Raw genomic sequence first — 13,019 nt, forward strand, 5'->3', positions numbered from 1 at the left:
TTCATAGACTTTTAAAAACCCCCTCTCAGTGTTTTAGTTCCCACTACCAAGGGCATCCTTTAGACGAAATGTTTAACCAAGCACCAAGTTTTCAAGCACAAAACCAATTACCATAATAACATCCCAGTGAACAAATACGGGTAAATCAGCACCTCGCCCTAATTGCCAAACACACAAAGTGTCTCCGGACCGCAGGGACCTCGGCTCCTCCTGGGGGGACGGCGGAGGGAGCCCCCTTGGTGGGGCACACGGGGCTGGGGGAGCCCCTGCCCCGGTTCCCGTCCCAGCACCTGTTGCGCCGCCACTTGGCCGCTGCAGAGGGGCAGCGGCGGGGGCCGCCCGCCGGCTCCTGCTTCCCACCGACAACTTCCCGGGGCGTCAACGGCCGCGCCAGGTGCCGCCCTCGCCGTGATGGGACGGCGGGCGTGGGAGGGAGGGAGAGAGAGAGGGAGCGAGAGAGGAAGGGGGAGCCGGCAGGCAGGGCCCGGGCTGGCAGCGCTGGTGCCGAGCTGCGGGCGCGGAGGGCAGCGCTGGAGCGAGAGCGCGGGCTGCCCGCCCCCCGCCCGCCCCCGCTGCCGGCTGACAGGTGCGCGCTCCTCCGCGCCGGCCCCGGCTCCTCCGACCCCCGCCCGCCACGGCCACGGATTGTTTAGTCCTTGGGAAGTTGGTCTGGGTCCAGATTTTCCTTTGATCCTTTTTTTTTTTTTTTTTTTTTTTTTTTCTTTTTAAGAGAGAGAGAGGGGGGGAAAAAAAAGCCAAAGGAAAACAAAACCTGGAGACACAGAAAAGGGCTCTAGGAAAAAGTTTTGGATGGGATTATGTGGAAACTACCCTGCAATTCCACGCTGCCAGAGCAGGCTCAGTGCTGCCTTCTCCCCAGCGGCGCAGCCCGCGCCGGGCGCTGCTGAGAGACGCCCGGGCCTCGGTGCCGCGCCGCCAGTGCCTGCTGTGCCGGAGCCCCTCGCCCCGCCGGCCCAATGCTCCTCCTCGGGCTGCTCCTGCTGACATCTGCCCTGGCCGGCCGGAGGCAGGGGGCCGTCGCCGAGTCCGACCTCAGCAGCAAGTTCGCCTTCTCCGGCGCCAAGGAGCAGAACGGTAAGGAGCCGCAGCGCCCGCCGCTGCGCAGCCCGGGGCAGGGCGGGGGCGGGCGCCCGGCCGGCGCGGAGCGGAGCTGAGCTCCCTCTCCTCCCGGCTCCTCTCTTCTCCTCCCGGCTCCTCTCCTCCTTGGGGTGGTGGGCTTGGGGGCAGCGCGGCTCTGCCCGCCGGCCCCGGGTAAAAGGGCAGCGGCTCGGCGGCCGCGGGGGGAGCCCGGCGGCTCCCTCCTCTGCGGTGCTTGAGGTGCAAAACGTGCCCCCTTCCCGTCCACCGCTTCGCCCTGCTAAAAGCCCAAACAAACTGAAAAACAGCAGCCTAAACACAGCAACGACCCGCGCACCTTTGTACCCCCAAGGCTTCGCTCTCGGGGGGTGGGTTTTTGTGTCTGTGCATGAATGAGTGGTGTTTTGTACGGGCTGGAAACGAGCTAATCCTGCATAGGAAATGAGAATTACTTTCAACTTTCAAGTGTACCTGAAATGTTTAGAAAACTCTCAAATGCAAGTTCCCCTGGGCTGGGGCTGCGCAAGAAAGACTCCTTTCATACAGCAAGGGCAGCTTCGGGGTGTGTAATTTGCTTAGCCTCTGAACTCCATATGATTTACATTATTCAGATTTTTAAGCGCCTTTCCTCTTGATCTGCTATTATGAAGTCATTTTAAAGAATACTTTACAAACTGTAACGTTATATACTGCATGAAACCACACTTACTGTAGAATACCTAAAATTAAGGCTGTTTGCATACATTTGTGGAAACCCTGGTGTTTAATGTAGGGGGCGGGGGGGGGGTGTGTTTGAAAAATTTAGTACTTAGCATGTCAGCTAGAGCAAGCTTTCTCCCTGGGCACAAACCAACACAAAAGGCCAAGCTGGGAGCTCTCCAAACTCTCTGAACTGTAATGAAATAAAGCAGAAACACAGATTCGAGGCTAATTCAATTCTCTTAACTTTGAACTTGGGACTCCCCAGATAAAAGTATTCTATGTTATATCTTCTAATAGAAAGCAAATCAAATTTTCAGAGACCTCTGCAAGTGTTCTTTGAGTGGGTAGAATATGCAGTGCACTAACAAATTTAAAAGGGGGAGATTAATACTGCTGTGGCCTGTTAATGTGATGATATATGGCACCTGCAGACTGCCGGAGCTGCTGATCAAAGAGCAGCGTGGGGATCAATCTCTAATCAGAGCAACTGTGAAGGGCCAGAGGAAAGTGATCAAAAGACTTAGAGACTGGGCTATTCTGACAGGAAACCAATCAGACTTTGTGCACAGTACAGGAAATTATCTGCTCTGTGTGAGAAATCACTCACTTTCTACCCCTTCCTATCCTACCTGGTGTTTAGAGGCTTTAGGGCACCAGTTTGTGACAAAGGGGGCTTGGCAATTATATACCAATGTCTCAGGCTGTTATGCTGCCTTCTCTTAAATTTGCATGGTGTGCATATGGAGCTTATCAACATGCAGAGTATTGTCATTGCTTTGCTTTAACTTTGTCAGGACTGGCAAGAAACCTGCTATGCTGTCAGTCTCCTCTAAAAGGTTTGTTCCAGGATTCCAGGATAACGCAGCTGGGCCCTAAAAGGCCTCCAGGGTGCAACAATGGGAGCACAACAGTGTAAAAGGTAGATCATACAGCACAGAAGCAAAACTGGTGTAAATAGGTGTAAGTACATGTGACAGTGCAAGCTAGATTCTGTTCACATATATCAGAAATGCAGCTGCCTTAAGTCAGGCTTCAACTGATTTGCAATGAAATTTGGCATGCTCTAAGATATACTCACTGTGTCTTAGAACAACTGCAAAGCCAGGGGAAATTTTATTAAAAAAAAAAAACTGCCCTGAAACTGTATTATGTGGTAGTTTATACTCAGAACTGTCCAGATTCCTCTTGTAGATTACTTTAAGTTTGCCTAATACTTGTTGAATTGCAAAAATTACTTCAAAAAATTAGCACAAGTTTAGGTATAGCTAAGTACCAACCTCTGACTTTTCTTAACTGATTTTAATTATTTGGGGGATCAGTAACACTAGTCCAACCAGTTCTTACTTGATTTAATTAGAGTGATTTTTACACTCTGCTGCAATCTGAAGATTGTATAGCTTTTAGCTAGAGGCAGGTTAAAACTCCCTGGAGTATGAGAATGAGATATTGCTGTTCATGTGCCAAATAATCTCTGGTCAGGAGAAAGGGAGATTTTTTTACTCACACAGTCTACAAATAAAAATTCTGTCCTCAACTTGTAAAACTGCTAAGTGGCCAAGAAGTTTTGGAATGGATTACAGTGTTATTCAGCTGCACACAAGGGTGCTATAGCTATTGCTTCAAGGTGATGCTGAAGATGCCTGTGACCAGTTATTAATTCAGTGGGACTGCTTGTGTTTCAAAGGAAAAAGCATGTGCTTAAGGATTAACTAATATTTACTTATTTAATAGCTGAATTATATTAACTTCAAAATTGCAGTTTGACTCATTTACTAATGGTTTGCATAAGAAGCTCTCTTGGTTTTGCTGCATAGTGAATATTATTTTGGGAGGCAATTTCCTAGTACAAATATTTAAACATTTTTTTTGCAATTGTAAATTAAATATTTTAGAACACAGTGTTTTACTGGTACCTCTTGGAAATTCACTGTGTTGGTTGTTGTGGGGCCAATGTAGCTCCATTTGAAACCACTAAAAACTACCTCCATGTTTTTATTTGCCTGCCCTCTGTTATAGTGAGATTTTCTTTTAACAGGTTTTATTTGTAACTCTGCTTGACAGCAAGGGATTTTATGTGATTTCTGTGAAAAACTCTTATTTATAGTTAATGTTTTAATTTTATTCCACTCAATAAATAGTCATCTTGAAGATCAAAGAAGTTTATGCTAACAGTTTTCGGGAAAGTAAAGTAGTAGTAAATGGTGCATGTAGTGAGGGCTCCCATTTATCTGGGTGGATTTAATTTCTACAATTCTTTGTCAGATTATGCTTTGGAGGGTTTTTCATACTTAGGTGGCTTTATCATTTCTCTTATGGCTCTTTGAGGTATTTACTACAAATTTTCCATATTGAAGAAAAGAATCAAGAAAACCTGAATGCTCAGTTTCTTTTAAATCACAAAACTGAATGTCTTATATTGAATTTGATTGATTGGATGGTTAACTTCTAGTTTCTTCATTTCTATCTACTTTTGACTCCTGTTGTTGACATAATATTTCATAGTCTTTCTGTAGGTTCAGAAATGTCTGAAAGGGCTATTGGTAGGTTGAGTACTGGGAATGACTTAATTCTAGTGACTTAACTCTTGAGTGCACCTGCTTGTGTGATGTTATTAGCTTGATCTGGATTTGATTACAACATGAGATGGCAGGAGAATCTTAGATCTATTTTCTTGACTGCCTTAGAACAAGATGCAATAATTGTTTAAAGTAATTTTGCTAAGCTATCAGCTGTTACGTTTTCTATGAGAAATATGAATGTATCTATAGAAAATAATGTAAAAACTGCTATTGGATGCCATAAGCAATAATGCGTACAGTTTATGTGGTGTGTACATTTCAAGTGTGGTACTGAGTGACTTCAGAAGGCTGAGAACCTGAGGTCAGTTAGAAACTCACCAGGACTGATTTTCCTGCAGTCAGTTTCAAGTATGAATGAACTGCAGTAAACAGAGTTGCTGAAGCACATCTTAGAAAACTGAAGCACTTGATTTCTGCAAATTCTGCAGCACAGGTAATGTGTCAGTCATGATCTGCCTTTTCACAGATCTCAAAAGGAATTAGGTTAGTTTTCTTCTTCTTTCACATGAATGAAAACCCCTAATAATAAGTTTCACTAACTGAACCCTTCATAATCTATTTCTTAAATCTTCTGAAATGGGAAAGATTCATGTAGCTTAAAAAAACCAAACCCAAAATGTGTCCTTGAGACAGAGTTTGAAACTTGCATATTTCAGGCCATGCTTGGGAAAAGTTGGTGGATGCAGCTGGAACTGAGTGAGTAGCTGAAGTGCCAGAGGAGGATTCTCTCATCACCTCGATGTGTGTGTGGCCTGCCACGCCTACTCTGAACCACAGAGAGGATTCCCTGATTTGTCTGTGTCCAGAGAGAGCTCCCAGTTAATTCAGGGAGCGGGACAGCATCACAACAAAGGGATTCTGATTAAGTTCCTTTACCTTGGACTGAACATCAGGAAAATGTGTGGATGTCCACGTGATGCAGCACATTGAATCCTTACAGACAGGAGTGTCAGTCCTTTTGCTTGAAAGCAGAAATAAAATTTGACTCCAAAGTTTTCTCTTATAACTGAAGATACTTTATCATGGTTTGATGCCATTTCCACTGGCTCATGTTGAAGTGAAGAGTGCCAGCACAGCTTATTGACTACTGCTGGCTGGCAAAAATTGTCTTAGTTTTGAGAAGATAAGGAAGAATAATAGATAAGCTGTGTCATCTAAAGGGAAACTTGATAGCAATGCAATTTTTTTCAAGTCAAATCTATTTCTGCCTAGTTCAGGGCTTGTTTTGAAATGTTTTAAAGCTGTTTTCCTGGAAAGTAATAAATTACAGCACATCCTCTTGTGACTTTAAGCAGAAGATTGTGGCAAATTAGAGAAGCTGTTCAACACAACAACTAATTGCAGGGGAAGAAAGTTTTTAAAATGGGTTTTTTTGTGTTTGTAGTTGACTTCTGGCATATTGTTTGCCATTCAGCAGAGTGATGCTTGGGAATTCTCCTTAGGCCTGTTGCTTCTCTCAGTTTCTTCTGTTAGGTAAAATAAGGGTTTTAAAAGCACAGACTTTTTACTCCTTGTCTCAAATATGTAGTCATTCCAACCTATCCATATATTTCTTTACGATTGGAATGGAATTTAGTGTAAAATGGAGTCCTGAATGGAATTTAGTGTCAAATCTTATTTTTGCATTAACTAGTTCTTATTAAGTTGCTAAGCTGGACTTCAAAGCTTTATGTCATGTTGTTTGGGGGGGTTTTTAGTTTGTCAGTCAGAATTTTATAATGGAGAAGAAACATGAGGCATACCTTGAGTCAGGGACAGCTGTATTGCCAAAGAGCTTATGTTCAACTTTGTCTTCCTATAAACATAATGTCTTTTATATCTTAGAGCTTTTTCCAGATCCTTTGAGTCTTAATTATTCCATAGTTGACATGTAATAGCAAAGTACTGGTTAACATCATACAGCAGTGGTTGGGAATTACAGCAATGGTTTGGGGGTTTCTGTCTCTGCTGGGTGGTTGCTGCTTTTGGTTTTTGCTATGTCTGGCAGTTCCTGGTTACTAGAAAGAGGATGTGCTGAGCAAGCCCACTTCCCTTATTGGAAAAGAGCCTCTTCAATTGCTTTATAGATAGCTCTTAGCTTTGAGAGAGAGCCTTTGGGTCTGCCTTTGCTTTTTAGTCCCAAAGTGCATGCCATGGGAAATACACTTCTTGGTGTGTAAGCATCTTAAGAATTGGCCTGTACAAGATGTAGTCTTTTAGAAGAAACCAGTGTGACTTAGAAATAGTTACTGGAACAGAAAGGAAATAGAGCTTACACATAGAAGCATAGTTATTTTAGTAGCACTTAAGTGTCTGTATGAGTGCTTTGTTGTTTCAAAGTTTCTGAGAAATGAATTGCATGTTAAGACTTTTTCAGCCCTGTCATTCCCTTTTGGGAAGAACTTTTTCAGCTTGTGTTTGAATGTGAAATGCTTTTATTTAATTAGGTAAGTGAAAATTCATAATGTGTTATTGTGAAGCTAAAATATCAATTGGTTTTTTGAAGGGGCTTTCTTAGACTGTAGGATGTTATTTTAAGGTGACAATGCCTGGAAAATTTGTCCATAGACATCTTAGCCTGCGGGTTCATCTGTCTTCTGATCACCTCTTCTTGGCATTATTCTACTGAGATTTTTCCAAGAAATCTTCAGTGTTGCATTGGGCTATTTGTGTTTAATTTCATAATTCTACAGCATACTAAGAAGTCTTCTTATGTGTGAAGGTACCTCATCTTCACAAAGCACGTGTGCAATAAAAACTCACTGCATTTCCATAACTTATTCAGTTTCCACAGCAGTTGTTTGGCTGGGTGACAAAAGGCAGGACTCTGGATGCTCTGGGAGAAAGTCTTACACACAGAGAGTATAGGAACTATTAAAAAACTGGTATAAACAAAGGAGAAAGCCCAGATAATTCCTCGATTTCCTGCAAGCCTTCTGCATTAGGGTTTGCAAGTGCTGGTTTTTTTCTGATCTTAATTAGTTTTCTTCCAGCTATTCCCTCTTTGCTGAGCATGCCCTCAGTGTTGGACTTTGGTGTTCTCCCTGCATAGGCATGACCTAATGTTTGCCCTGGGCTCAGAGCCTGCTTGGCTTCTTGCCACGAGTGCTATGAGTGTGTGCCACCCCCAAGCCATGGCAATGTGCTCTCACCTTTGCTGACCAGACCCTCAGGTGAGCTGGCTGCAGCTGAAGTTAAAAACTCCTCAGCTGTTTCGCTAAGTCTCTTTGAGCCACTGGATTATTATTCTCATTCTCTCTCTCAGCTAATTTAAGACTATACAGGTTAACTCTGCAGTGAGGATCTTTACAGTGATGGTTGCTGCTTTTGTTTTCGGAATTTTATTTTCTTTCTGCCATTTTTACATGCAGGTGTTTGGAGCTGGGGAAAGAGGATATCAATTTAACTCCCTTTAATACAGCACAGGCAGAAAGAGAAACAAAATAAGAAAATTTTCAAAGGTTATTTCCCATGAAGTGGCATCCTTTTGTACTACTGAGAATGAGATTTGCAAGGGAATAATCAATAACACCTTCTTTTTTTCCTTCGGCAATGTGCCTTTTAGTGAATTAATCCTCATAAATTATTCATTAAACTTGCCATTTTGTGGTAAATTCATTCAAGGTATCATTATAAACATGGGGGTTTTAAGGAGATTCTTCTAGGCTGAAGGTCACTTCTGTTCCTACCTCCCTAAAAGCCCAAAACACTGAAATTTCTCATTGAATTAGTTAAAATTGGTTATTAACTGCATTAAAACAGCATGCAGGCATGGCTTAGTTTGACCACTGTTCTACTGATTTCTCCCCACTGATCCTGAATAAAGCTTGGTAAAGGCAGGCAGGCCAGGGCTTTCCTTTGGTCATGCATTATGACTGGAATTAAAAGTCTTTGGTTTTAATTTTTTAGGGCTTGGTTTTCCTAGATGAGCAGTGCTGTTGGTTGGGTACCTATCTGTAGAAAGCGAAGGGAGACGACCCATCCTCTGATCAGCATCGAACTCCAGTTTATTGATCCACCAAGCACATTTTATAACAGTGTTAATTAAGTTCATACATATTGCAAAATCCGAGCTCATCACAGGTTACAGATTAAACATTAACCCCTCCTTTTGTTTTCAATACCTGTGGTTTGTTATTGAAACCAAGATTTATTTTCTCACCCTGTTATGAAAGTTCTCAAGGCCTCCATGTTTGTCAACTTTTGCTTTCCCATACCAGCCAAGGACAGAATGTTTACCTGTTATGTTAACTCTGCTGTTTACAGAAACAGGCTGTGAGAATTTGCTCCTCACAGCTGCCTTTACTTTTCCATCAGCTGTATATGATTATGGCATGTCTGAACAAAACACTATAAGCCATTTCTGAGCAAAATTCTCCAACACCTATCTTAATATGTTCTCTGGATACAACAGGACTACTAAAGGAAAGCAGGGGAGGTCTTCCTAGTTTCGACACATGTCTGGCATAGCCAGTGATAATTTTGGCTGCTGGATCCCTTATCACCCATATCTGGCTTTTCTTGGAACCTTCATCTATCTTTCTCAGAAAAAGCAAAGGTTGTCTTGGGAGGAGGAAACAATGCTGCTTGTGTTTTCTGTACAGTTAATTCATTTTTACATTGCTGCTGCTGTAGTATTCTTATTATAAATTGGCAATAAATCATGTAGGAAGGTGGGAGGGCAAGGAGTTAGATGCTGCAGTTAATTAGGGAATTGGTCCTGTAATCTGATAAATGGGCTTCAAACTAGGTTCAAACAGTAAAAGGTAAAGGAGTGGTGCCCTTTTCATAGTTTCAGTATTCTACATCTTAAAACCATTATTCAGCTTGGCACATATCCGCAAAGTTGTAAGTTTCTCTGTTTGTTAAATACTAGGGAATGTCACATTTGAAGAGTAGTTAACACTGGCAAAATTATTTTGGAGATGCTCTTAGCACACCTTCCCTGTCAATCTGTAGCTCCTAACTTCTCTATGCCTCTTTTCAGCATTATTTGTTTAAAAGCACATGAAGTGGGAAAGTGACCTTGCTGGAAGAGGTACTTATTTCTGAACAAACGCACAGTATCACTTGTTTCAGTTGTTATCTTTAGTTAATCTTTTTCACAAAACTCAGTTGCCCCATCTTTTACGAATCTGTTATCTAGGAAGCTTCATTGAATGAGCGATTGTATGATAGCAGCTAGAATATCTAAGTTTGATTATATTTTCTATTTTATTACTTTTTCTCCCTCAGTGTAATTCTCAGTGTAACCACCCAGCCGTGCTCGCCTTGTTCCAAACAATCCAAGGCATCAGTCCTAGGGGCTCTGAGTTCCTCCTTGGATTGACAAGGAAACCAGCACTCATTTTCTGCAATAGTTAAACATTAAAAAAGACATATGGCGCAGGAAATTCTTTTGCTGTGTGTGAAGGTATGGCATTTCCAAACTGGAAGTGTTGTTCTGACTATTCCACCGGTAGTGGAGAGTTATATGAGGCCACTTCCATCTGCAGAGAATCTGTTTCACTTGCTTGTGGTTCTGGGGCTCATTCAAATGCTTTAAAACAAAATAAAAGGAATGGATATAATAACTTCTTTATGGAAAAGCCATAAAAAGCTACAGAGCCATGTAAACAAATTGGGTCATTTACAAGATGTTTAAGTGATGGATATTCAGTCCGAATTCAAAGGTGTGGATTAGGTTTTTACAGTCTTCTTGACTGAATTTTGCCCTCAACAAGATTTTCTTTTTCTGCCAGGAATGCCTTTGACTCTACAGATGACAAATTTTCAGAAAAAGTGTTTTCAAACATTTCAGTGCATTCAGAGTAAAGCCAAGATGTAGGAGAACAATTCAGTACTGTGATTTGTTATTTCTCTAGGTGAATGGGGAGCCTTTCTTAATCTTCATGGTTACACTGTGAAGCTGTAGTGGAACTTTGTAGTATTCCCAGGGAAAATCAACTAAAAGAGTTTCCCTTCTGGATTCAAACATGCCTGAACTAATTACAAAGCAACCATTTTGGCTCTCTGCTCTGTCAGTATAAATAGGTTTGCCCAGAACAGCAGTGACTGTGATCCAAGCTAAGCTGTGTTAGTCACAGAAACGTGTGTCGTATCTCATTGAAGTGCTGAACGTCTTATCCATGGTGTGTCACCTCACAAGGCCCTTCTGATTTTATCACTTGTTGGAGAGGAGTGAAAAATGTGATAACTACAACTTAAGATGGGTTCTGTGGGTCATTTATTTGTTTTGATATAAATATAAGCCTAAGGATGGACTATTTTCTCACATTTGGGGGAGGGATATTGGTGCAAGCTACTATGGGGTGCTTCTCATGAGATGAGCTTGCTCTCTGGCTCCCAAAGCAACTTCAGTTACCTTTCATAACTCTTCATGCACTCAAAGCTTCAGATCATTTCAGAAAGAAAGTAACTTTGCTAAGCACAAGTCTGGAGTTAGTAGTAATCAACTGTACATGGGTGAAGCTCCCTATGTGTATGTACAGTGCTAAATAATGAACTGTTGATGTATGTCTCTTGTGCTTGATAATGTACCTGTGACACTAACAGTTCTTACCTGGAAAATGTGTATCTGTGATTATGCAGCATTTGAAGAAGTTCTTCAGAAAATGATTTGAATTAATGTTGCATCAGACAGTGTCAAGTATAAAAGATTTATATGTATATTATTGACAATTCGTGTTTCAAAAGTAAATATCTTACTATTTTAAGGCTTCCATCTACTTAGTCTTACTACTCAGTTGGTCTGTTGTTACCCAGGGAGGTTCATACCTACCAACATTTCTGTTGCTTGTGAAAGTATAATGGATCTGAAAGGGAGGTAAAACCTCTTAACTGGGAGCTAACAAGTAATGGCTCCAAAACAAACATGATCTCTATAAAAGGATGTTAAACAGCTGGATTTGACCTTGCCTATTGTTTTAAAATATGGCTAAAGACTCTTGATGGCCTTGCTTTCTTTGTGTCATTCAAAAATCCCAGGCCTAAGGTGCACTGCCTATTTTATAGGCAGACTGGAGTCTGAAAATACTCTAAAAATTTTTGCTATAAGTGAGTAAGCACTCACTATATTTCTCACAGTGCTTGCTGTATGAGTACTTTTGAGAAGTCCCAAAGTACTTGCCTGTAGTGCTAATGCAGCCTTGAGTTCCTTTTGAAATGGAGATTGAATTTGTGACAGTTGAGTGTTTCAGCAATCCTTACCTATCTGCCAAAGAGCCTTTATAAAGATTGGCATAAGATGCTGAGAAAAGCCTTTTTTTGACTTTTGTTTCTTCCTTGGGAATCTTTCTTCTATACCTGTTGTCAGTCTCTGCAAAGCTGGTATGTGTGTAGTGTTGGCATAGAGTTTGAGTTCAATAATTTTCATTTGGAGAGAGACTACTGAGATTGTCTTTGATATTACCTAACACCTCAAGAATGCCACACCTCGGCACAGTATGACATTAAAGAGAACTCTGTTGCTTAAATACCTACCTGGTTTGCAAAATTTTCATATTGCTTGTGGGGGAAAAGATGGTTTTGTATAGTTGTCAAGTAGAAAGATAAACATGTTTTTAGAGCATGTGCCTGGCTTATCAGCAAGAATCTGACAAAACTCTGATGGGCCTCATTTGTCAAGATGCATGTGGAGGTTGGTGTAGTGGTAATACCCAATGAAGTAGCAGTGAAATGTTTCCAAATTGTTATTGCTTTTAACATAATTAAAAGAAATGAAATGAAAACTCTCTAGTTTGAAAGAAAGCAAGAATCCTAGAACCTCTTGTTTCAAGTTGGCTTGGGGAAGCAATGGAGAATATTGGAGCTAAAAGTATTTTGAAGGAATTTAAGGTGGGCTATCAGTGTGTTAATAGGTCTTAAAACATTCAATAAATGATGTAGAGTTTAAATAGTAATCTTTTATGTTTACATGAAGATCAACTAATGCTGGGTAACATGAAAATATTTACATTTTATTTTCATGTTTTTGGGTTTGGGAAGAATGGAATCTTCTCTGTTCTTCTGCATGTCAACTGTTCTTAAAATAATTTAATTCCAGTCAGTAGTGTCTGTTGAACATGTGTATCATCAGCCACAGCCAAGCTGCACATTGAGCTCTCTGCTCCACAGAGGGATAACGTGTGGCTCCAGAGGGTTCACAGCATCTGGTTTTGGAATTTCTGTGTACCCAGATGTTGCTACTGAGTCCAGAATGTAGGAGCTATTTGTTTCTCAGTCCTGATTCCTTAGCCCTACTCTAGGACCTTCAAAAAGAACTTTTTAATAGGTAGAAGTTTTTTTGTTTGGCTTTTTTATTTTTTTTTAATTTTTAAGTGCATGATCATGCATTTATTAATAACTAATTTATTAAAAAAAATTTTTATTGCTGTCTCTACTGCAATCCCTTGGCTGATTTAAGACTTCAGCATCAACTAAAATATAATTATTTTCAGTTAGCTGGTTTTTGTCAGTTACATCTTTCCATTGTTTTTCTGAATATTCATTACTTTCAAGCTCAAACTCTACTCTAAAAGATAGCTTGTAACATACTTAAATAAAAGCAAGATGTTATAAAAAATATTAATTTCTGTCCCTGCTTTAGTGAAATCCTTAACATAAAAGCAGTTCTAAAATTGCTAATTGCTATAAAGTATGCTATTATATCTACCAGCAATT

The 13,019-nt window shown here is 41.0% G+C and overlaps 1 protein-coding gene across 1 annotated transcript in view; it reads left to right on the forward strand.

Annotated features, from left to right (window-relative positions):
• Positions 1 to 764: 764 nt before the first annotated feature.
• The window catches only part of PDGFC (platelet derived growth factor C), a 121,264-nt gene continuing 109,009 nt past the window's right edge, over positions 765 to 13,019 (forward strand). Inside the window, exon 1 of the mRNA XM_058024438.1 lies at positions 765 to 1,095. Coding sequence (XP_057880421.1) covers positions 978 to 1,095 — 118 coding nt within the window. The 5' untranslated portion in view covers positions 765 to 977. The remainder of the gene's footprint in view (positions 1,096 to 13,019) is intronic.

The sequence above is a fragment of the Melospiza georgiana genome, chromosome 5 (assembly GCF_028018845.1).
Source record: "Melospiza georgiana isolate bMelGeo1 chromosome 5, bMelGeo1.pri, whole genome shotgun sequence".
In the NCBI taxonomy this organism is placed as follows: domain Eukaryota; kingdom Metazoa; phylum Chordata; class Aves; order Passeriformes; family Passerellidae; genus Melospiza; species Melospiza georgiana.